The sequence below is a fragment of the Numida meleagris genome, chromosome 1 (genome assembly GCF_002078875.1).
Source record: "Numida meleagris isolate 19003 breed g44 Domestic line chromosome 1, NumMel1.0, whole genome shotgun sequence".
NCBI classification, from domain to species: Eukaryota; Metazoa; Chordata; class Aves; order Galliformes; family Numididae; genus Numida; species Numida meleagris.
The window spans coordinates 183,510,602-183,536,658 of NC_034409.1; the positions used below are offsets into that span (position 1 = coordinate 183,510,602).

The window sequence follows — 26,057 nt, forward strand, 5'->3', positions numbered from 1 at the left end:
ACTCTGAAAAACATCTACTGAGCGTTTTCTTTGGCTAGGTTGATTTGATGGGAATATTTCTTCGTCTGGGATTTTTGGGACGGAGATATGTGCACAAGTAATGCACAGCACATCCACAGCACGCTCCCACAAAGCACAAGGCTTTACTATGGCACTATGAAAACTGTCTGCATATCCCCACTAATGGGCCCAGAGCCATGCAGGGTAAACTCGGATGGATGCAGACTCCACTCTGCCTCAGACACCTGAGAAAACAGTCCCTTGGAGGAACCCCTGCTCCGACAGAGGGGCTCTAAGTCCAGAAATACCAGAAAAATACACAAAATTCTCAGACTTCACCAAAACAAATTTTTCCTGTGATACACGTGTCCTAAGCTTTCTCTTTGTCCTGTGCCTCTGAAACCATCTTCAGTCTCTCCCTTTTCACAGCACCTGTCTCCTCTGCCTACCTCTTCTGAGGCCTGTATGGGCCCAGACACCTTCACCAGTCACTGCTTCATGTCTTCCCTTAAAGGAACCTTTTGAACTGAAAAAACATCACATAATTACCATGAAACTAACAGGTTATGAGTTCTCTACTGCGCCGCATACAACAGTAGCATTCTTCATTCCACATAAATGCTGAGCACTTAATTCTTTGAGGCATGCAGCCTGGCTTATGACAAAGAATAGGAGCTGTTGTCACCTTCTGTCCCCATCTCAGAGTGCACAACTGCTCTGCACTGCTGCGCTGGTAACAGAGAGTGCTGCAAAGAACTGAGAAATGATTCCTGCAAGGCATTTTTCCCGTTACTGGAGTTCTACCACAGTATTAATTCTGTGGTTAAACAAAACAAAACAAGCACAGGACTGGTTTAAAAATGGTAACACTCAGGAAGGTGCTAATGTTGGAGTCTTTCTACATAGCTTTTGGTTTAGCGATGTTAAGGGTCATGTTTTCAAGTTGTTTTCCATAAACCTTCTGAGCCCTCAGAGGAATGTTTGAGGCTGATACCCTGCTATCGAGCTCATTGCTGTGTGCCATAGCAGCAGAGAACATGACTGAAGAGGAACCTGCTTTACATGTGCCCACTTTTCTATTCTTGGAAGCACTCTGCATCACACTGGTAACATTTAGCTCTCTGGCCCAGACAGGAGAACTCCAAGCATCCAGCCTGTCTTACGTGATAGGATCCAAAAAGCTATATTTGCTCATAAGCTGTGGATTGATGGCAGCAATATGCCGAGTACACAGCACAAAGTTTTATTGCTAGATATTTAACATTAGAAGCACAGAGCGTGTTTATGTGCTGGAAAACAATTCAATTCAGTGTATTCTGGGGATTTAACTCCCCTTTGCTGTTGCCATTATATGTAGACTTGACATTATCAAGCTGTCTCTATAGGAAGACAGCAGACCTCAGTCTGCAATTTGCTCTGTGTAAACTGTACCCTGTTTCATCTCCAAAGAAGACAAGACTGACACAGCAATGCTATTTTCTTAACAGACCAACCACTTAGATGCACAGCAGTATCTACACTCTCTGGTAGCATCTGCTAATAAAGCAAAGCTAACACAGTCATAGAAAAGGTAACTAGATTCTTTCTGTTAGTGTGCATATGCACCAAACCATCAGCAATGGAGCTGTGCTGTGCAGGTCACTGTGTCACTGGTGTCAGTGGTGCAGGTGGGAGCTAGGAGGAGGCTCACCTGCACTTGGAGCAGCTGGTGGACGCTGCAGGGCTGGCAGCGAGGCACACAGAGTGTTGTTAATAACACATAGTCAGAGGAGATTGCTGGCTCTCAGCTAACAATTTGCAGTTGCAGCTCATCCTCCAAGAAAGCTCTTGGTGCAACAAATAAAACAGAAGGATGAGCTGTACACAGGGTTTTGCTTTAATAGGATTTAAGCAAGGCATTGCACAGTCTGGTCAAGCCAAGCCCCTCCGAAAGCATACCACAGGTGTTCGGGATACATAAGAAGTGATGTGTGTCACCCAGCAACCAACTGCTCAGGTTTTGGTTTGCCTGCTCACATAGAGCCATCAGCACACGGTGGGACATGCTGCAGAACCGTGCCCAGTCATTAAGGAAGCCTAAAATTTGATGAGAAGAGGCAGCAGAAACCATGAAATTTGTTTCAGCGGTCCTTTGAGAAAATGAAGGCCCAGCTCTGCTCTTCCACCTGCTAGTCAACCCATGGCACTGACAACAAGTTAAAAGAGGTTGCTCTGGGCTTTTCCCAGCCAAGAGAAGAATTCAGCATCTCTAAAAATTATGTACTTTGAGAGATGATTCCTGCAAGCAACACTCAGAAATTTCAGATAAATATTTATCAAAAATAAGCTAAGTTGCGATACCATTAACTCCCACTGCCTGTTTCTGGTGCTCAGATAAAAAAAACACTCTAAGTAGTCCAGTCTGCAGCTTAAATAAGAGTATATGATGAATTAGCTGAGTAGAACCAAGCCATAAGGACAACAATTAATGCTTAGCAAAGCGTTCACCTTCACTTCAGTACATCTACGTGGATGTGTATATGTATGCACCTTGAAAATAGATTAACATAGTACTCACTCTGAGTGACATAAAGGCCCTCTGTTGGCTTATCCTCAGGCCCATCGAAGTCTCTGCTGGCGAGCTGCCTGTTGGCTGTCTCCAGTCGTTCTGCAATAAACAGGAAATAATTTAAGTATAAATATATGTATATAAAATTGTAGGTCAACCAAGAAAATAAGATGTGTGCCAGCAGCACAGTATAAATAGACCCTCTGAAGGAGGGTGTTTAAATGGAGGCTGACACATACATAAAAGATGAGACCTTTGACCTCTTCCATGAAGCCGTGTTGTTCAGACTTACAGAAGCTGGGGGGGGCGGAAACCTCTGCCATCTGCAGCTAATATGTCCAAGCAGTTCATTTCTCATGCTGTCCAAAATGTGCAATGCACTTGCAATCTGACTTTACCCAGCTTTGCAGGGAGATGGGTACCTTTCTATGGTGGAATGAAGGCCCTGGTGTTGCTAGATGCTCTAGGGGAAGGCAGTCGCCATGCTGGTGACACCAGTCCTTGGGATCCTACTCCTTTCCCATGATAAGGATTATGCAGCCAGGGATGATTTTCTGGTGGATGGGTAACTAGAAGAAGGATGGGACTTCCCTGTCACTGGCAGTGACACCGTGGGCAGTGTCCCACTGCCACATGCCTTTCGGTGCCCATCTCCACAAAAAAGACCAGTCAGCCTCCTCGTAGGAGCCTACTTACACAGAGCATCTCACTGCATAAAGAGGTATCCATGTAACCCATCAGGTATCTGGACAGGTAACAGTTACTCCTCCATTTGCTTTCTCAAAAGGATATACCCTCAATTTCATTTGTGTTTAATACTAAAAGAGATGCCCTTTGATATTTGCTACTTGTTTGTGAAGATGCTGAACTTTGAGATTTATGGGTTGCACAGCATTGGTCTATGCTGGAACTTGCTGTTCAGTTCACTAAGGTTGGATGAAACTTTGGGACTGGCAGCCAGACAGTCAAACTGACAACTGCAAGTATTAAATGCAAAGGCACCATTCTTCGCTGTCTTTCATATCTTGCCAGAAGGTTTGTCTACAAGCAGTGGAGTGACAGCAGTTTTGTCTTATGCCAATAAGCAGGGCCTGATTTATCTAAAACATGTGAAAATATTCCTCAATAGCCTGCTACTCTGGAGCTCATGAAAAGTGAAGCACCGTGATGGCTGTGGAAAAAAGCAAACACACAAACTTCACATACCACGGAGATCCCTGTTGAAATCATGAAGTCTCCTAATTTCTCCTTCCAGTTTGTTTCTCATCGCTTTGTCCAGAGACTCCCTCTTAGTGGTGGTCTTGACCAGGCCCTCATAAGCTTCTGAAATCCTCTGAATCTCTATTTCAAACTGAAAAGAGAGAGAGCTCCCATGAAAGCCCTGTAGGAAAGCATTCCATTCTGGGAATCAAAGAATCGTAGAATGGCTTGGGTTGGAAAGTATCTTAAAAACCATCCAGTTCCAACCCCCTGCCATGGGCAGAGTTGCCACCCATTAGACCAGGTTGCCCAGGGCCCCATCCAACCTGATTCTCCCAGACCATTTTGATGGGGCACAGGTGCTGAGGTGATACCTGCGCCAAGTGTCACACCAACCACTGGCTCTAAAATGAGAAATCCTGTACACCATTGGAAATGTTATAGGCTTGCCTCTGACCTTATTTCAGCTTTAAACTATTGTAGTCCAATCCTTTATTTCCTTGACTGAAGACTGCTCTGCAAAAGAAGAAACTCTCTACAAAAGACCAAAACAATTGCTTTGGCTTTTCAATCTTTAAAACACATTCTCCTTGAATTCTGGAAAATTTGCATCTTAAAACCTAAACCCAAAAGACTGACAGGAGGACAGATCCAGGCAGGCTTTTGTTGTTCTGGTCAAACAGATTCAGCTCTTTTGATCAGCTAAATTAATGTACGGTATTACAGCTTGGCTGAACTTATTGCTGAAGGAATGATTAACACCAAGGTGGGAATCCACGCCTACATGCCTGGCTCTTGTGTTTGTGGAGAAAAGCTTGATAATGCGCATGGGCTGGAAAACCAAGAGATATATATAGCCTCCCACATACCTTTCTAAATCTGGTGCTTTTTTAGCCTCTTCAACCATGGGTGGGACAGATTACTAATTTGTGAAGCCTGAGTGCGAGCCCACCTCCACTTGCTACGGAGGCAGGTCCCTCTCCAGGGCTCATTTAGCTTTAGCTTAAATTTGCAAGCTGCAGCACTAGCAGAATACAAGCTCCAGCACCAGGGATGCAGTCACCCCTCAGGAAGCTGCAGACAGGCTGCAGCAGCCTGAACCCACGCTTCCTGCAATGCCAGGGCCAGACACAGCCTCTAGGTATCTCTGATCCATGCACAGAGCAAAGCCTGCAGAGCTTGCCCCTAAGGGAGGCTGGGGAAGCCCAGTTCCCTTCTTTGATTTCTGCTGTCAGCTCACTTAGGCATAGAAACTGAAACAAATGACAAGATACAAAGCCAAAGACACTGGCACTGGCATCAGCCCATGACCCCAGCACCTTTGGATTAGCCCCTGACCTTGCTCATACCACATCACCTATCTCACACAGGTGGTGATGTACCAGCTTGCAGGTATTTCACACACACACACAAGCTGCTTTCCTAAATGCGTGACAGTATCGGAACCATAGATACGTTAATTTCAGCTAACAATTCTCCTTGGCTCCATGAAGAGGTTGAAGTAGCTTTATCCCATGCTGTGACACTCTTTCTTGAGTGAACTACAAACCATTATTCAGACTTTCCATTTTGGTTTTTCAAAGCAGGACCACCAGGAAGCCCTGTTACGTTTCAGCTGATCAAACCTAGAAAAGCAGGTCCCTCCTTTCCACTCTGCTGGGACAAGGCCAAACAACAAGTGTGTTCCCACCACGGGGACAGCACGCTCAGAGGAATGCTGCGTAAAACCTACCTGCATTGCTGTAAAGCGCATGCAAAGATTCCTTTTATCCTTTCCTGCTCTCAGAATGATTGGCAATGAACTTATTTCCCATCAACAACAAATCAGTATTAAAAATATCATGCAATGGAAAATCTTCATTTCAAACTCAGCCTGAATCTGACTGTATTTCAAAAATAGACAAGGAGTTCTCTTTTTCATGGAATCATAAACTGACCTGGGTTGGAAGGGACCTTAAAGATCACCGAGTTCCACTCCTCCTGCAATGGATAGGGACATCTCCTACTAGGCCAGGCTGCCCAAAGCCCCATCCAACCTGTCCCTTTTGAGGGATGCGGCATCCACAGCTTCTCTGGGCAACCCGTTCTAGTGCCTCGCCACCCTCTAAGTAAAGAATTTCTTCCTAAAGTCTCATCAATATCTCCCCTCTTTTAGCTTAAAGCCATTAGCTCTTGCCCTATTACTACACTTCTGGAGAAAGAGCCCCCCTCCAGTCCCTTTCCTGTGTCATTATGCGTATTTTTCCTCACACACATAACAACACAAGCTTATACAAGTACGAACTTACTTTCATGAGAAAATCTATTTTGTGTGAATTTTGCAGAATCAGAGCACATCAACTAGTTACTCAAATAACAGCATAGTTGCAGCTACTTGATTCTGCTATGGCTTTTCCTTTAGATCAGTGTGACTTCTACTAGCTTGACTCCTGTAAGTAGTTAGAGGCTATACTCAAGCTACCTTGCACCATTTTCCGTGACCATTTACACAAAACAACCTTCTCCAGCTCTCCCTTTGGAAGGAAGGTTTGGCTCAGCAAAAATAACTTTCAAGGCAAATCCATGGATTCGTAACACCATGATTCCAGTAGGACACTGCTCAGTCGAGTGCCCCAACACCTTCTGTGCCTCCCTTCTTGCACTGCGCCATTATCTGAAGCAAAAGATGCCTGCTCTAAAGAGCTCCTACTGCAGTGGGGTAGATTTTCCAACACAGCAGGGATTTCCTCAGCCCAACAGCCCTGCTTCACACTGCTGGTTAATGTGGGGGCTCTGCTCTGCTCAGTCTCTGCTGAGATACCCATGTTTCCCAAAGGATGTCACCATGCAAGCCTCCTCCATCCCCAGAGGCAAAGACTTGCTGCAGGAAAATTAAGAACCTCCATCATGAACAAAATTAAAGGAGAGCAGAAGAGTAATAAGATATGCTGACGTTTCTCAGCAGCTCTGGGACTTCCTTTCCTTTCTGCTGCTGAGGCAGCATCTAGAACTGACCTACTCAAACAACCCCCAGAAACAGCATGGGAAAGCACCAGCCCAGCAATTAAACTTCAGCGAGGTTTGTCCACCAAAAGGCAGCTGAAAAAGTAATGCTCTGCTTTACTGAAAAAGCTAAAAATAATGTGTGCCCTTTCCCTCCAGCTCTTTTTAGATAAGAAAACCAGACAACACGTCAAACAGCACAGGGATTAATCGCTGCCTTGTACCTCTCTGCAGAATGTCTGTTCAGACATGACTTAGAATCTGACAGCGCTCCGGGCTGATCCGCTCATGTGAATGCTCAGGGAGCTCAGCGTCAAGATGATTTCCGCTCTCCAATTTCTTCTCCTAATTCTGTTAAGAGGAGGGCTGCCCTACCTAGAATAACATTGTTACACACAGACCAAAAAGAAGTACTTCTCATAAGCTTTCCACTTCCAGCAACAGAGAAGAGCTTCCACACCCAACGCACAGAATTTAACTCACTTGGTTTTTCAGATGTGGCGTTCAGCTGTGGGAACACAGGAGGACCTGCCCTGGCCATGTGCTCAAACACAGAAAAAAAACAACACAGAAAGCATAATGTGTGTGAAGGTTTTGGTTCAGGAAATTTTCCTGAAGAAAGAATGCACTTGAGCATGTGTTTTGCTTTAAGAGTCTGCTTACATTCCCCCGAAGTCAATGGGATTCGAGTCCACGCTCTGTTGACTGAAGTGAGACTTCAGCCCCGTGCCTGAATACCTTTCTGTTGGTGTCTGATGCAATCGACTCGCAGGGCATCCAAAATAAAGAGAGAGTCGTTTCCAGGAGTGTGAAAGGAAAGCTGAATATTTTTAGGGCATCATACATACCTTCTACTGAACAACGCAGCTTTTGTGAAATTAATAACTGTAATATTTACTTTTGCCCACAAAGGCCACAGGGAAGTCTTTACAGCCATACTCACAAATAATGCTGCTGCAAAAATGTCTTGACTGAGTTTAGGAAATTCTGTGAATACAGCAGAGAGGAGGAGGCTGCAAAGCTAGCACCAGCTACAAAACACATCTATTTCTGAACCCTTCTGGACTTTCTAGTCAAAGATTTTCCCAAAGTTGAGTCTTAGGACATGGTCTCTCAGAGCTGTCTCTCCTGTAGAAGTGTGTCTCCTTCTGTGCTGATATAATACAGCATGGCAAAGTCAACTCCTAAATTCAGAGAGAGAAGACCAAAAGTCTAATTAAATTTGTGTGTAAGTGGTGGGAAGTCATACATGAAAGAGCAGCACAGGATCCTGAATTAGAATTGGAATTAGAATAGTTCAGTTGGAAGAGACCTACAAAGATCATCTAGCCCAACTGCCTGACCACTCCAGGGCTAACCAGCAGTTAAAGTGTATTATTAAGAGCATTACCCAAAGGCCTTTTGAACAGTGACAGCCATGGGGCATCAACCACCTCACTAGGAAGCCTGTGAGGTTTCAGTCACCAGGACCCTTTGAGCTCTGCCCTCCAGCCAGCTCCCCACCCAGCAGAGCATGAACCTGTTCATCTCACCATTGGACAATCTGTGCAGAAGGATACTCTGCTATGAGGGACTAGATCAAAGGTCCAGAAAGATTACCACTGCCTTCCCTTCATTCACCAAGCTTACCTTACCATTAAAGGAGATCAAATTACTAAGGGAGGACTTTCTCATCATGAACTCACGTTGACAAGGCCTGACAACAGCATTATTCTGTGCCTTTCAGTAGCACCTATGGTAACCTTCTCCATAGCTTTTCCAGATACTGAGGTTACACTAACAGGTGTGTAATTTCCTGGGTCTTCTTTCATGCCTTTCTTGTAGACAGATGGCTAGCTTCCAGTCAGCAGGAACCTTCCTGGACTCTCAGGACCTTTGGTAAATTGTTGAGAGGGATCCAGCTATAACATCTGCTAACTCTCTCAGTACTCTGGGATGAATGCCATCGACTCCATGGATTTACAAACAGTCAGCTGATACAACTGGTCCCTGACAATTTTGGTGACCATTTGTCTCATTGCACCAAAGATTTTGAACTCAACAAACTAATTCATGATCACTGTGGCCAAGGGAACTAACCTACCATCACATCTCCCATAAGGCCTTCCCTGTTCTCAAGCAACAGATTCAGGAGGGCACCTCTCCTAGTTGGCTTACTAAATACTTGTGGCAAGAAGTTATCTTCAATGTGCTTCAGAAATTTCCCAAACTTGCCTGTCACAGTAGCATGGTATTTCCAGTTTATGTAAATAACTCATATGGTCTGGGCTCTTGGGACCCAAAGCCAGCAGGGCTGGGAGCACGTCTGCATTGACTTTGGTGAGATCTCACTTTTAAGCAACATCTGCTTTGTCTAATTTTCACTTGTCTTTCCTTGTCAATCCAGGCAGTGCATGAGACATTACCCTTCACCACTGAAAATGCCCACTGTGCATACAGAAAAGAGGGTATGGGACCTCTTCACAAATGGGTTTTTGAGCAAATCTTTTCCAGATTCATTCAGATAAAGTGACAGTCCTTTTTGAACCAAAACATTCAAACATACCTGTCTATGATTAGCTTTTAGAAATCCAGAGCAATCACTGAAGACCTCTCTGACAACTGCATTATCCAAACAATGTCTTTTTGGGTGTCCAAACACACCAGTCTCCAAACCACATCAACCCCATCACTGCCTGCTAAACTTTCACAGGAGTGGAGTACCATGCTAGCTCATTGTATGAAATACTCAGGATAGCCACGGCCATGCTCTTCAAATGCTTCTTGTATACAGCTCTGCTGCCTGTGCAACTTGGCTGCCCCAGAAGACACTGCTGACACAAGGCATGCTCCAGCAAAGCTAGCACTGAAGGATCACAGAAACATAGAATGGTGTGGGTTGCAAGGGACCTTAAAGATCATCCAGTTTCAATATCCCTGCCAAGGGCAGGGTTGTCACCCGCTAGATCAGGGCCCCATTCAACCTGGCCTTGAACACCTCCAGGAATGGGGCATTCACAGCTTCTCTGTGCAATTAGAGAAAGATGGAAGGGGAAAGTCTCCACTTGAAGGATGATTGATGGGCTGCCTCACTGCACCCTACTGGCTGAGGAGCCTGTGGGCACTGGGGCATGCTATTACGCTTACGGAACACCACCACTGAGCGGCAGCGGTGAGAGACAGCCCACTGGATGTTCCCATTGCAGTGACATGACTACGAGCAACCCCTCAAGGAATCCAAATGCAGGAGCACCGAGACTGTTCCCCATCCCCACACCTCCACGTACCTTCTGCAGCTTGTCTGCCTTTTCGTAGTACCCCTCCAGCTCCTGCCGCAGCATGTGGTTCTCCTCGGAGAGCATCTCCACCATCTGCTGCGCCCGCTCCACGATGGCGAAGGCGTCGGGTGTCAGCTGCTGGCCTGATGGCACAGGCGGCTGGGCAGCGCTGGGGGCTGGCAGCGGAGGCAAGGAGCCCGGGAGCAGAGGGCCGGCAGCGGAGGAAGCCAGAGAGGACATGGGGCTGTGCTGCTGGGCCGGCGGCGGCGGGAAGGGCGGCTGGCATTGTCGGCTGCGGGAAAGCACAGGCGGGGACGCGTTAGAGCCGCGCACCCTCAAGACGCATGCAAGGGCTTCCATATAATTACTGCAGGATTTATTAATAGGGTTATAGCTGTACGGTCATGATTTAGTCGCTCTTAAATACCAACAATCGCAGCAGGCACCGGGTAAATTGTCTCCTTGCCTGTTCTTGACATTGATGTATACATCTGGTGCGGAGGGATAAAGGAAGCATTGAGTCAAAAGCGGCATTTTTACCTAGGTGCACAGCTAATATTTCAGCCCTCCGCCAGCCTCTCCCTGCCCCCACCTCACCACAAACCCCACCACGGAGCAGCTTAAGCTGACGGCTGCGACTGGAGTACAAGGGATGCATTACTCACCCTTCAAAAACCGCTCCCTGCCTGGAGCAAGCCGAGGGGCTGAGCAGCCAAATTTGGAGGTGAAAGGAAGTGATGTGAGCAAAGCAGTGTCCCTGCACGGCTTCAGTGAGCGTCAAAGGGAAGGGCTGCTGCAGGGCTGCTGGAAGCACAGCCTTGATCAATCACCCCAACGCAACAAAAGCCAGGCGAGACCTCATTGTGTCACTCCACGACAAATGGTATCCATCACCCACCAGCCTTATACCAGGGAACGGAGCTCGGTGCAACCCCTGTGAACTGCTAGTGGGCTGTGCTTCCTGGTAAAGATCGCTCTTTAATCCTCCACAGCCAGTTGGCAGTGGCTGGAGGATAACCCAGGAGCACATTTTGGCAGGGAGGGTAATCCTGAGGCTGGTGCTCAGGTGGGACCACAGTCACAGAATGGCCTGGGTTGCAAGGCACCTCAAAGACCTGTTAGTTGGGCAGGGTTGCCACTCACAGAATTAGTCACTAGACCAGGCCCCATCCAACCTGGCCCTTAACACCTCCCCCGGCCCTGAGCAACATATGGCAATACCTCTAGGGATGGGGCAAGTCATTCCCTGACTTCCATCCTGCCTTTCACCCCTGCAAACTCAAGTGATGCAGTCCCTCTTTACAAAGGGGGACTCTGGCAGAGAGGAGTTCAAAGCTTCTCCCATCCCTCCAGACCCACCCAGTCAGGCCAGTTCAGACATCATGGACCCGGCTGGAGTAGGCAGCCCCATACAGAGCCCTTCAGCCCAGATACCAAAGCCAGAACACGCGCTCAAAAATCTACATTGCTCCTGGTTAAGTGGCTCAGCCCAGGCCCCGTTTGCTCTTCTCCACCTCAAGTCCTGCAATCAAGCAAGGTATATTTTAGCTTAACCTAAAGTCCACCAATCAAGCACTCTGTAAGAGGTGTATTTTGGCTTAACACAAGCTGTTGGCCTTGCACAGCCCTCACTGCCTTTATCTCCGTGCCCTGCAGGAGATCTAACGAATGGATGCGTTTACCCTCACAGATCTATGAAGGCTGTTTTGCAGGCAGACAGTTTTGTGCTATATAAATACATAATAAACATGATGACTGCTGTGTACATGGCATCTCAAAGTGGGGTTTTCAAAAACTCTCAGTGTTGACCTAATTCTGCTGCCAAAGATAATTACCCATCACTACCTGCAATCGCAGCAGAACAAGATGAAAAGTGAACACGTTTTTAAAATCCTGCCCTAAAAGCTATCAGATTGGGAAAATGAGCTCCCTCTGGCCTCAGGATGGCTTTCACCTGCCCTGAGCAGCCATGCCTTGAGGCTGGGTGTCCCCTGGTGCTGCGGGGCACACCATTCAGCCATGCCTGCAGGAGGGCCAGGAGGGTTTGCTGGCTTAGCACAAAGAGGGGCATGGCAGGGGAGAGTGTCACTCAAGCATGGTGTGCCAGGAGGCCTTGCTCCCCTGTATTTGTCATCAGCCACAGCGCCAGAAAGGAAAGGAGTGTGCGCACCCCTCCCATGGTGACTTCCTGGCTGGTGGGCCTGCAGGCCGCGGCCTTCAGACGGAGCTCAGCAAAGCCTGGCCTGCAAAAGAAGCCCCAGTTTCCCCTGAAATGTTCTCAGTGATGGGTCCGAGGCAGCTCCAGAGCTGAGTTAAGACTGGTCCCCCCTCACCCACCTTTGCAGTTTTCTGCCTTTGCAAGCAAACACAAAACCATGGAATGTTGGGGTTGGAAGGGACAGCTGCAAGTCTTTGGTTCAGTTCCCCTGCGGCTGCCGGAGATCTCCAAAGAGGAGACCCAACAGCCTCTCTGGACAACCTGTGCCAGGGCTCCATCACCCACACAGCATAGAAGCATGTCCTGGTGGTCAGAGGGAACCTCCTGTGTTCTTCGTTGTGTTCACGGCCTCTTGTCCTGGCACTGGGTACCACTAACAAGAACCTGGCCCCGTCCTCTGTGCACCCTCCCCTCAGGTATTTAAGGACACTGACGAGATCCCCAAGCCTCCCTGTCTCTAGGTTGAACAGGCCCTGATTTCATCCTTTCCTCATAGCAGAGGTGCTCCACTACCTCATCACTTTGGTGCCCTACACTGGACTCTCTCCATTATGTCCAGGCCTCTCCTGTACTGAGGGGCGCAGACCTGCACACAGGACTTCAGGCCTCACCAATGCTGAGCAGAGGCCTCACCTCCCTCACCCTGCTGGCAGTGCTCTGCCTGATGCAGCACAGGATACTGTCAGCCTTCTTAGCAGCAAGAGCACACTGCTGACTCATGTTCAGCTTGGTGTATCCCAGGTCCTTTCCAGCCAGAGTGCTTTCAGCTGGTTGGCCCCAGCACGTCCTGCTGAAATAATCACAGAATTGCAGGGGTTGGAAGGGACCTCTGGAAATCATCATGTCCAACCCTCTGCTAAAGCAGGTTCCCTACATCAGGTTGCAAAAGAAAATATCCAGACGGGTCTTGAGTATCTCCAGAGAAGGAGACTCCCCAGGCTCTCTGGGCAGCCTGTTCCAGTGCCCTGCCACAACTGAGCCATGCTGGCAGAAGATCCTGTGCAGCACTGAAGCTGTAAGGACTGCATTAGTGTAGCTGCTTGGCTCTGCTGCCCCTGGATTCATAGGTCTGCAACAGGGAAACTTGAAGCATTCATCTCCCCTTCACAAAGCTGTCCTGAAAAAAGTCCATGAGGTTAAGGTCCCAGCAGCACTGCTTCTCAGAATCCGTTAAGCACACTGAAACCAGGAGTGCATATGGCAAGCAACCTCATGCATCCCATGGGATGCTAATGGAGAGAGCGAGGACAGCACGAAGGCAAACATCTTCAACGGCTGAGTCCTCTCCATCCTCACCACTTCTGCCTGCAGCTGGGTCTGGGCCTTGTGGCAGCTGCTCCAGGAGTCACAGTGAGCTGTGGGCTTGTTTTACCTAACTGACACCAACCAACATCACATGGCACAGCTTTCACAGCATCTTTACAGTGCCCTTTTCTTTCTGGAGTCTAAAGCCCCACAAGGGATCCTGCACTCATTGCAGGACTAGAATATTGTTCGCTTGAAAAACTGCACAATAAACAATACCATAAGCAGTGGAACAAGGGATGTCACTTGTGATGCAAAAGCTGCTCCACAAACTTGTGCAAATGCAGCTGACAGCCAGTCTGCACTTAGATGTGTTACCACAATTAATTCAGCTAAGTGGGAATTAGCTCTGTCTTTACCAAAACAAAAGACAGCTGGTTTAATGTGTGTAAAAGCCCATTCGCCTGGGCACAGTCATACTGCTACAAAGGCATGCACTTCTATATGGGAATAGCTTTGAGCAACGTAACTCATTTTTCAATTGATCTCTGAATCTAAACCAGGTGAGATATAGTGATTTTTTTTTTCTTTTTCATGATAAAGTAGTGTGATCTCCTGTCATAGATATACCCTCTGAACACCTGACATTGTACGTGGGAAATCTCAACCTCCTGTCAGTTTAACCTTTTCACACACACTTCAGTCTGCTTGGCTTTATACCAAAGAGCAAGGAGAGGTGCTCAGAACCTCTATTCTCTTGAACTGTCAGTCACGCACTGAGCTATTACAGGTTTGCACACACAGCAGCAGCCAGACCCCAGTATCCTTACACTGGGGCTGCAGGAGAGATTCTCCGAAGCGTTCTCCAACTTGGGAAATAGAGCCAGCATGCACATGGCTCCTTTTGAAGCATGGCTGTTGAACATAATGGGCATTAACCAGTTCCAGCTTCCCTTTTACTTATTTAATCTGTCCTAATTTAATTATGACTTAGTCAAGGGTAAAGAGTCTCAGTGCATATGCCATAAAATCAACATAGCGAGTCACATTAACAAGTCAATATTTGCAGGTATAGGAGCTTTGTTCACATTCAACCTCTTTAAAACTCTGGAGAAACAAAGCAGTTGGGATTATCCTGAACTCCTTTGGACTTAGTAAAGAATGACATTCTCAAAACGTTTTTGTTGTACATTAAACGTTGATCTCACTCTGCATTAGAGCAGGCTAAAATCTTCCAGCCAAGCACGATTCCACCAAAAACTGTCTTTCTTAAAAGCATGAAACTGGGGGATATCCCAGGGTTTGGATAAGGCTGCAACGCAACAGCAACGTTTATACTGAAAACATGTAAGTTTGCTGACGTTATTCTAGAAACAGGGCTTCTATCAACTTCTGCAATGCAATACAGAAAATGAAAGAAGGAAATCGGCTTCTAGCATACATAGGCACAAGCAGACAGACAGTGGGCCTTCCAAGGGCTACCATGCCAGGATCACTATGCCACACTCTCTCACGTGATATACAGCTTGCAGTATATATAAAAACTTGCAATACAGCCTCTTGAGCAAAACTCTTCACCACAGATCTCACTGCAATAAGAAATCCCACAGAATTCAGAATCAGAATCCCACAAAATTCAGAAACCAAGGCCATCCACAACCCTACAATCAGGCACAGTCTTAATACACCTGATGGAACCCCTTGGGGGGAGATAGATCAACACAAGACTACTGAGGGCTACCTGTAGGAATCAGAAACCAACTAATGATAAAGTTTACTCATTGACTCCCCAGGCAATCACAAACATAAAAGAGCTATTGCTCAGTAAAGCAAGGCAGCATTCAAAAGTACTGAAACTAAAATCCCCGGAAGTGTTCTGGGAGGGAAGGTCTACCTTTGCACTGATGTAGGTACAACTCAGCTCACCTCTTTGCAGAGACAGAAAGCAGACAGCGAATTAAGGCTGCAACATAATGTGATGCCCTGGAAGCATTCAAGGCCTGGCTGGCTGGGGCTTTGAGCAACCTGGTCTAGAGGGAGGTGCCCCTGCCTACAGCAGCGGGGTTGTAACTAGATGATCTTAGAGGTCTCTTCTAACCCAAACCATTCCATGATTCTATAACTTACATTCATATTTAAAATGCTCTCCTCCAATCTCTGTAGCTTATCTTTCTCTGAATGCTTTGCCTTCCCTTGCCTCCAGAGCAGACTGGCCTGTTTCAGCTTTCACAGGACTTCACCTCACATCCACATTTGCTGTGGATGCTGCACCTAAATGGAGTGACACCTACACGTGGGAAAAAGGCAGGACACCAGAGAAGTCAGTAAGCCCAGTCTGCTGGTCATGGTGCAAGGAAACAGTTAGATATCTATTACTAAATGCTGATACAGCCAGAAACAGGAGAAGACTTTCAGTAGCCAAAACACAGTCTTCATACTATCCTGTTTTATGGGAAAAGCAACAGTCTAAGCACTCTGGTTTATTTCAAAAAACCATTTTGCACCCTCAGATTCATCTCTAGAATTCACTATTTTGTTAGTAATGCTTGTTAGTGCTGAAAAGTCATCATCCAACTACTTTGGGGGTGACTGTGTTATATTTTACAGGGGAAAATTATCATCTGAAAATACACACCATGTTGGTCTTAAGTTGCACCAGAGGAGGTTCAGGTTGGATATTAGGAAATTTTTTTTTTTTCTCAGAAACAGCAGTGAGGCATCGGCACAGGCTGCCCAGGGAAGTGGTGCAGTCACTGCCGCTGGAGATGTTCAAGAACTGTGGAGATGTGGCACTGAGGGACATGGTGTGTGGGTATGGTGGGGGTGGGTTTGGATTGAACTGGGTGAGCTCAGAGGTCTTTTCCAACCTTTATGATTCTATGATTAAACATATCCTCCGTAGTTAAAAAAGGAAGAGAATATCTTACATCTTCACAGGGAGACACAGGAAGGACAAACATCCTTTCTAAAGCCCAGCTGATCTCCAGCAAAGGAAAAGGTGTGCTCCTCAGCCTCATTTTCTCTGCACCCTCACAGAGGACACAACGGGGATAACAGCACAGGAGGAAGAGAAATGACACTGGATTTACTGAAGCTGTTGGAACAGCTTCATTTCTTCTTTATTTTACTGAAAGACAGACTAGACCAGGAGATGATAGAAATCTCTTCTGCAGAGACTCTGTCAGCCTCCAGGACATGATGCAAGCCTTCAGTCCTCCCTACGGCTGCCAGCACCCACGCCAGCTGGCAGTGCTGCCTCAAACCATGCTTACATTGATGCTGACCTCACCGAGACACATCAGCCAAAGTCAGCGTGGGTGCCCAGCACTGGTGCCAGTCCCAGTGACGTCCCTCAGCTCCGCCAACCATTCCCTCCCTGGGCACCTCAGTGAGTTAAAGGACCACACTGCGTCTCCTCGGTAGGTGCCGACATGTGGTTGAATGAGTAACTATAAACAGGTTGTCTGAAAGTAGCAGTGATGTGTGGGGCAGGTTAAATGCCCACATATCCGGAGGAGCCGCAGACTGTCCCAGCAGTTAAGTATAGGCTTCTATATCCAGGCCAGGTGGAATTTTATTGAGCATACAAAACAGTGTTAGAGCTTTAAAATAGCCTAAGTCCACTCTTCAGTTTCATGCTGTCTTTTAAAACACATAGATTAAATCAGAATTAAAAGATGACCGCCTGAAAGACTTTTGCACATCACCATGAATGAAGACCCTCTCAGCAAGGACATGGTATTTCAGTTTAAGGCATTAATTGCATGAAGAAATCATACAGGATTGGACTGGTGCCGTGGGGAGTAACGAAAAGGATTCACCACTCACACTGAGTGATCCGGATCACTGCTTAAGCGAGGCACGAAGAAACAACACGTACTCAAGCAATTCCAAATATAAACTCATCCACTCAGGAATAAATACAGCAGGCTACAGTAAAAGGGTGGGGAACAGTATCCTGGGCTGCCACTACCCTCATATGTCTGAGTGGGTAACAAGCTGGATGGTGAGCTCCTCATGGGCCAACGTCTAACATGGCAAGTGTTTATGAGATACATAAACAAGGAACATTGAGTTGCGTTGCATAGGTGGCGTTTTGCCTTGTGTCTGGTTCAGCCTTCCATGAGGAAAAAAAAAGGGTTGTGGGTTGGGTTGTTGGATATTTTTTGACAGCAGTAAAATAATTAAGGGGCTCCAGGCTCCACTTGTTTAACACATTAAAGAAATGATACCATAGGCTCCTCATTGCATCTGACAAAGATATTGCAAAATCCAGACTGGTAACTAGAAAATACAGGCTGAAACTAAGACGCAAATCTGCGCCAGAGAGGGCAATTAGTGAGTGGAACAAGTCTGTAAAGGCTGTGATGGATTCTCCAGCTGGAGAGTGTTACAATCGTCAGGACCAAATGTTTTGAAAACTGAAATTAATTTGTGGTTTCGTGTGATCAAATTAGATTATTTCAAAGCCCTTTTACCTGACAAGCTGTGAACTCCCTGAGCACGCACCTCAGGAAAGTTAGCACAGATACTATTCAGGAACTGTGCTAAAAGCTAGCATCTAGGAAAGGAAAAGTTTTTTCAAGACTATTACACTTGGCCAACTTAAAGCATTCAGAAGTTGTGAGTCAGGGTGCAGTGCATCATAACCAATTGAAAAATACTCATTTTAAAATAAGAATAAATACTCATTCCTCTTTATTTGCTTTATGGGCTTTTGGCCTTTTAAGCTACAGGCTTTAAGCTCTGCTCCACAATCATGGTGTCCACAAAGGACAGGTCACCTAGTGTCATCTATGTAAATACTGTGACTCCAGCAGAAACCTATGAATAAGAGGTCTTCAGGATAACACTGACTATGTTGATTTAGAATAAAATAGTTGAGTTGGAAAGGACCTTCCAAGATCATCCACTCCAACTACACTGCTGACATCTGTAGTATCAAATCCTATGTCCTTTATCAGTCCTACTGCTATTTACAGACAAGTTAGGAGAATTCACCACTATGACTATAAACGCAGCCTTCCCTTTGACAGCCAGCCACAGGAGAACAAACAAACATCAAATTAAGCAGCAGCTGCAGTTATTCCACCTCCTTCAGCAGTTACCTGCCAACATCTGTGGGTTCCTAGCCACACTTCCCTCCTCACATGAGGACTTGTGGGGTGAGAGGGGGAATCAGTGGCCCTACAGGTCTTTTCCAGTTGTGATATCTGTGAGTTTTTCCTCCAGATCAATGAAGCTTTGTGCCTCTCTCCTTTCTTTTCTTGCATGCAAAGCCACATTCGATCAAGGGATTTCTCAGCATCATCCTCACTGACCAGGACCCTGGGAAAAGTTTTGATGCCAGCCCCTAAGGATTTATTTGACATCAGTGCCACCCCCAGTTAGCCACAGAAGTTAGCACAGTGCCCGGGTCTGCTTGGTTATAAGGACAGCAGAATGGGCTCAGCAGAACTGGCTACTGAATCAGCATCTTCCAAGAGCGATAACAAAACCCCAAACCAACTGCTTTGATGAGTGGATGAGTCCAGTGCTGGAGATGTTTGTTAGCATAATGAACAGCTGCTGGAGCCCTGTTAGGGCATCCGGAGAGCACAGCCTCAACTTGACCCCGTTGTGCTCAAGTTCCTATAGCTGTTTCTTAGCATAAACAGATTTTTGCTTTGCTCTTTAAAATATCATTTTGCTCTGAAAAATTACACAGGCTCTGTGCAGGGAGCACTGGAAAGCAAAACATGATAGCTGGGGGAAGACCAGCAACACTGCCCACTCGGAGGGACAGCACAGGTCCTTTCCACGTTACAACCATTTTGCAGCACTTACCAAAGCAATTTCACACCTGGTTCGAAGCAAAAGCTTATCTTTTCCAAATATGGCAAGGTAGAGCATTTACTCCCTGATTTCTCTGTAGCAAAACAAGTGCTCCAAGTCAGAGCCGCCAAGACCTTTGGGGATTTTGTGTCAATGAAGATCTAATTAAGCAGCCCCTAAAATGAAAACCACAGTTGCACAATACAGCTTCTGAACCCAAAGAGGCTGGCAAAATACTGCCCAGGAGGCTGCAGAATGAAATGGAGAATCATTTGTGTTTAGGAAGAGCAAGAAAAACAGCTTTGGAGGGACAGATGATGAAGGAAGCCATGATATGGCACAGGCCAGCCCCCACATTCAGGGCTGGGCAGCACCGTGCTGGCAGGAGCCGCGTGGCTCTCAGCAATCAGCTCACAGGAAATAAACACTGTGGATTATTTGTAATGCGATTGGAATAAAACCATCCTCATGCAGAGGCCCAGTACAAGGGGCCAAGCTCCATAAAAGTCTCATGTAAGCTTTGTTTGGAGGATTTAAGTAGGGCCTAAGTGATGTATACATTTTATCTAGCTCTCTTTGTAAAGGAACAATTACGCCCCAACATCAAGCAAAGAGAAAGGTCTGAAATAGATGTCTCTGTCTCACAATCAAGCTGCATGCAGGTTTTTTCCACTTTTTTTTTTTCTTAATTTGGGGTTCTGAAAATCTCAGGGATACAGGGCTTAGGTTATAAGCTTCCACATTCTTAGAGAGTGCTCTTTATGCAGTTACAGGTGAAATCTCATCTCCAAACTTCTGCTCTTCCACATGAATTACAGCAGTTACAAGCCAGCTGCTGCCCCGGCACAGCCCTGCATTTCAACACCTCAATACAGAGTCACAGCAAGAGCTGGACACAAGGTCAGCTGGATAGCTATGAGTTTTCCCAGCTTTTCATACCAAGAACTAAGAGGGTCGAGAAAGAGGAAGCCCCTAAGGCAACCAGGCCCCTACGGCCACAAGCTGCCAGGCCCGCACCCTGGGCATTACCTGGTCACCCCATACTCCGGGGGCGGCTGGTAACGGACGACGGCTACCTCGGTCCGGGAGGGCTGCGGGGCCACGTAGGAGGCCTTGAGGACGTCCTGTGGCCCTGCTGGGTGCTGCTCGCTGTAGAAGAGCCCATGATCGGGCGCCTTGCTGCTGGGAGATACCGCCGCCGCCACCTTGGCCTTGTAGGGGTACTCGGGTGGCGGGCCCCGCGGGTCCATGCCCTTGCTGGGTGCCGGGGCGACCTTCAGCCCTTTGCTGCCCACCGGGGCAGGTGGGTGCTGCTTGGCACCATTCCTCTCCAGTGAGAGCTGCATGATCCTCTCGCTCAGTGAGCGCACGTGGCCCTGCTTCAGCTCCTTCAGCGCGTCGTCCTTATGCGCCTGCCCGCTGCCGGCCCGGCTCACCGTCGGCCTCCCCTCCGTCCTGGATTTCTGGCCAGAGGTAGCAGCGACAAAAAATCCCGGCCCTGCTGGCGGCTGCCCCCGGAAATACTGTGACTGGGCCTTGGCCTCCTCGTAGGTGGGGAGCTCCTCGCTGCTGTGTGGGGGCTGTGCGGCCCGGGGCTGCTTCTCCATCGCAGCACCGTCCCCCTGGTGCTCCTGCCCCTGCGGTTCCTGCCGCGCCGACGGCTGGACCATTTGTGGGTCCTCTGGCGCGAGGTTTTCTGTGGAAGAGAGAGTGCTGGCAGTGCTGTTGGAGGGGCCGGCGCTGCCCGTCGCCTGGTGCTGGATGGCCAGCAGGTTCATGTTCTCGCTGGGGTTGCCATACCTCAGCTGCTCCTGGATCAGGCGTTGCAGGACCGTGCCGGCTGCCACCTCCTCCGAGCCTCGCATCTCCACCTCTGAGCTCCGGAGGAAGGCTGGAGGGTGCAAGGTGCAGAGGGCTTCCTCGGCTAGGTGGGAGAGAAGGCAGTGGTTAGGAGTACGCCTTTACTTTGGGCTGCCTGAGAACAGAACCATGTTCTTCACAAGGAGGCCTCACTCCTGCCCTTCTTACCCCCCATGGCTGTACCATTCTCTTATACCATCCCCATTTCCCCACGGCAGCCCACCCCTAATTCTGATTAAGAGAAGCGACCCCATCGCTTCCCCAGCCCCAGCCCCCAACCTTCTCCACATGCCCCATACCCATGGCTCCGACCTCCCTCCCCAGTCAGTGGCAGGACAGGGAAACATGATCTCCTCTAAGACAGGAACTGGTGAATCCCTCCCTGGAGAAGCCTGGCACAGATTACAGAGGCAGCCTCCATGGCAATACCAAATCAGACAGCGCATTTTTGACAGCTGAAGTTAGAGAGATGAATCCCCTCACAAGTGCACCGCGTGCCACAATAAGATACAACACAGGATGTGTCACAGAAAAAGCCTAAAGTCCTACTGAAAATAAAAGAGTTCTGGGAGCGTAATTAAAGAGGAATCTGTGCTCTGGCATTTTCTCTTAAAACTGCAATTTCCCTTCTGGCCAATAACGCTATTTCTGTGCAAGTCAGTACTAACTTTTGTAATTTTGCTGGGTGAATACAAGGAAGACATTAAGGTTGCAATGTAATACCAGAACTTCAAGCATGACAGATCAGACAGACAACCATGACATAGACTGAAGTAATGCGGAGGCAAGGTATAACGTTTTCACCCAGCCACACAAGCTGCATTTGCATGGGATAAGGTGTTACTGATGCTGTAACTGGAGTGAAGCCACACAGCTCGGGGGTTATGTTAAGTACTAAAACAGTCTCCAGCTCCCTTCTTCATCTCAGACCTGTTTTTTCTGCACAGCAACATGGGCATCAGTCATAGAAAGGGATGCACACAGTGAAGCTTGCCTGGAGCAAAGCACCTAATGGCATAATCCCTCCCAGCTGGATCCTCACTCCTGCACCCATCCCAAAGAGGTGATTAAGTATTTGTGCCTGCACACAAAGAAGTGCTCCTGAAAGATCCTGCTGGGGTCAAAAGTGAAAGTCAGCCCTCAGCTCTGCAGAGTCCTCCTACTTTCCTAAGCAAGGAGGAGGTGCTGCTCAGACTTCAGCTTTTGAGGTCATTTTTGGCAACTTCCTTTCTCTATCCTGCTGTTTCCAATTCTCAAAGGAGTTCCTCAGCAGCACTTGTATTTGTTTTCCTGGCATTTGAAAGTAGTTAAAAAGCAAAACTTTCTCCTGAGGTCTGGTACTTCCCCAATGTTTCATCAGTTATTGCACACGCTGTGGGACAACTTATATATAATTTGGATGCCAGAGGGGAAGAAAAGCCCCTGACTCTTATTCTGTGTCAACTAGCCATTTCCACTAGCATTGTTTTTCGCTGCAAAAGCTTAGCAGTGCTTGTGAAGCTTGAGGGAGAGGGAAGATTCCCAGGCTGTTCCACTCTATGCCTACCCTGCAGAACACATCTCCTCTGCATTCCCTGGGACAACATCAGTAATATCTGACTGGCTGAGTCCTGCCCACCAGGACTCAGAGGGTCTGCCAGCTCCCTGGGCCAGTGTTTGCACCAACTAGATGAATGACTTAGGTTGGAAGGGACCTTAATGATCATCCAGCTTCGATGACGCATATCCACTTAGCTGGCTGCACAACAGCCAAACATCCATCCATATATGCCCCTGATGCTACAGTGAACTCATACTGCTGTATTTGTATTATCACAGTGCACAGGAGTCTTGCCACAATGGACGTTTTGCAGACTTGCAATAAAAACCTCTATTACGTATGAGAAAGCTCATTGTGTAAGTTATTAGACTATAAGCAAGGAAAGTGGATAAAGCCAATGTCACATACTCCGAACACCACAAAGATTTTTACTTCTTCACTAATCATCTCTTAGCATCCCTGCATTCAGGAGATGTACTTCGGTGGTCTGTTCCAAGCACTGTGCCGTGCATGAGGTATCAGCAGTCCTGCTCCATTGGCAAGAAAATATGCACCTCAGCCCAGCTGCTCAGTGAATAGCAACCACATCCAGAAGGACAAGTGGAAGCAAGTGACAAACAACAGTCAGTTGTAACACTCAGGTCAAAGGAACCTGCTTTTTCCCTGTGTTGGGGATGAGGAGCTTCCCTTTATCTCAGTAAAATATTATTTATAAATGGCGTCTGGCTAGATTATGATTTGGGAAAACCTGGAAGTAAACATGATGAGTTCATATGGAAGAGTGGCAACTCGCTTACCAGCTTTTTCTTTAGCACTGATTGCTTCAGCCGTTAGCGGAGAAATGTCATGCCTGCCTGCAAACAACTGGTGGTCCTGATAAAGAAAGCCAGTGTCCTCCAGTATCTGGCCTGGACTGGCAGGCTTGTAGCATGCAGCTGAGGAGCCTGCAAGGAGGAAATGTGGGATGTCAGTAAATAAGTTATTTGAATGACAAAATACGAAGTCATGTCTTGTGACAGAAGTCCAAACAATTTCTTGAGCCTTGTTCGGTGTCTGAGAGGCCCTGCTGGGGTCACGCTGAAGAACAAGCAGGAAGCACCAAACCATCAGTACCATCCCATGCCCCAGCCCAGGGACAGAGCCAGCAGGTTTACATGTTGCCAACAGTGGCTGTGGAATCTCCTTCTTGGAGATCTTCCAACATCACCTGGACATGGCCCTGGGCACCCTGCTCTGGCTGTCTCTGCTGGAGCAGATGGACCCAGAGGGCCCTTCCAACCATTCTGTGAACAGCAACAAAGTCACACATCAAGTCATAGCCTCAGGACACAAAGCCAACAGAGCCGGCACGAAACTGAAAGAAGGAACGGGTAAAGAGGAGCAAAGAAGGTGAGGACACAGCCACACGTTCAGTGGGGCTACAGTTTGTGAAAGGCTTTACTGCAAAATTTGCTCACAAATAACAGCTCAGCGAGACAGAAAATTACCAAGACATAAAATACAGCCAACGCTCTCAAGGGAGTACATAAATCCCTTCGTCCAGATGTTCTTAACATGGATGTAGCAAAGAGCCCCAGGAACATGTCCAGCAGGAGCAGAGTGACCCAGGTCGCAGTGGCACCAGCAGGGTGCCCATGTGTCCCAGCAGGGCATCTGTCCATCCTAGCAGGAAGCCCACGAGCATGGGGACAAGCTTGCACAAGCAGAGAAGCACATTTTTTCTGGCACTTTATTGCTGACTCCACTCCCTGCACGGAGCAGGGCAGCAGGATCTAGCCCATCCTGATTACAGGCACAAGGATGCAGAAACTATTTTCTTCTGTGCCCAGAGGAGAGGAAATCAGCGTTTGTGCAAAATGTTAATGAATTCATCACTTCACCATTCATGTTATGTGTGAATCTGTATGGCAGTTATCTATATTTAGAGAGCAAGGAGGAGAAGATTGCTCACTTGAGTAGATGTAAGCCAAACATGTTTGTCAAAATTAGCACAGAAGGCTGTTCTAGCATTTGTGCTGATAAAGGCGCAAGGAAAACCTCAGAACCCCACTTTCCAACATGATTGCTATATCATGGCACAGAACAACATCCCAGACACCCTTCACTGCTCCTGCACACACACACACACACACACACACACACACAGCGCCCTACCCTTGGACCGGGAATTCTGCCTGAAACAAAGAGTTGGAAGCCCAGGCTTGTTTTACAAATAAAAGCTGGACTGGGATGAAACAGATAGGGAAGAAAAACAGTCTCAGGCATTACAGGCAACCTAAACAGTCATCAGCTAGGCTTCACCACTCAGCAAATAAAAGCGAAAAGAACAACAGCTACTAACATTTTACTTTCATTCATCTGCCTGCTGTATTTTGAGTCAGTAGACACCCTCAGGTTGTGTATTCAAGTGGTATTCAAGGGCTGCATCTATAGCAAAGGGCGTATGAGGAGAAGCAAAGCAAGATGGTTTTGCTGGGAAGCACAGCTACAGACAAGGAGTGAGATGAGATGGGGCACACCCATGGAATGCCACCCACACTTGGGCATGTCCTGAGCACCAGAGCAGCTCAGCTGGGCTGGGGGGGTTCCAAGGAAAGGCAACCTGCTAGCCAAAGGGAGCAAAGAAAAGGCTCCTCTGCTGCAATATCTGTGCACAGGGACAGTATAGAAGATATCAAAAGAATTCCTCAGAGCAGTGGTCACTTCAGAAAAAACAAGCAGAACCACATCCAGTTGCATCACTTTGCTGAGGAAGGTGTTACTGAAGCCACCAAAGAAAAAAAAAAAAACATGGACTTATAGGATTCAGAACCTGACCGGTGCCAGCTGCTTGCTCGGACACCTTGGTTAGCATAGGCTCCTTCAGTTATTAGAAGGAGCTTCCCCTTCAGAGGGGGACTGAGCCCCCCCCCCAGCGTAGAGGACAGGAACAAGGATGCTCCCAGCAGGAGAACCCTGATCTCAGGCACTGCCCAGAAGATGCATTTGGACCAGATCTTCTTTCAGCACAGCTCATGCTGCAGTGGGGCATTGCTCTGAGCTTCTCTCTCCCATGAGACCTCAGTCTGGAGGACTGCATTGGCCAATTTTATAATACTCACCTAAAACGTTAAAAAATAATGTTTTAAATTCATTTAAAGATAACACTGAGGGAGACTCATTGCATGACTGAAATGGTAGTTTTATGGAAACTCAATAGCTCAACCAGTCAGAACCTTTCCACAAAACCACTCTGTTCGCCAACAACCAATGGAACTTCTGACCACCCATGAACTTAAAACTTTAAGGAAAAAAGAAAAAAAACAGCTGGAAGCACAGCCTGTGTTGGATTGATCTGAACCACCACTGGAGTGCAACCGTGTCTATACAGTCTGGTCCACAGACATCATCCTT

General features: G+C 47.5%; 1 protein-coding gene across 3 annotated transcripts in view; it reads right to left on the reverse strand.

The window, feature by feature from the left end:
* The window catches only part of AMOTL1 (angiomotin like 1), a 52,563-nt gene that overhangs the window by 20,998 nt on the left and 5,508 nt on the right, over positions 1-26,057 (reverse strand). For 2 of the 3 annotated variants that reach the window (XM_021381569.1, XM_021381574.1), the window contains exons 2-6: positions 23,462-23,608; positions 20,294-21,188; positions 9,997-10,279; positions 3,755-3,899; positions 2,558-2,647 (exon numbers count right to left, since the gene is read on the reverse strand). In XM_021381569.1, the coding sequence (XP_021237244.1) occupies positions 2,558-2,647; positions 3,755-3,899; positions 9,997-10,279; positions 20,294-21,188; positions 23,462-23,608 (1,560 nt within the window). Of the gene's footprint in view, positions 1-2,557; positions 2,648-3,754; positions 3,900-9,996; positions 10,280-20,293; positions 21,189-23,461; positions 23,609-26,057 lie in introns of those variants that run through there. The other variant, XM_021381581.1, reaches the window with a different exon arrangement.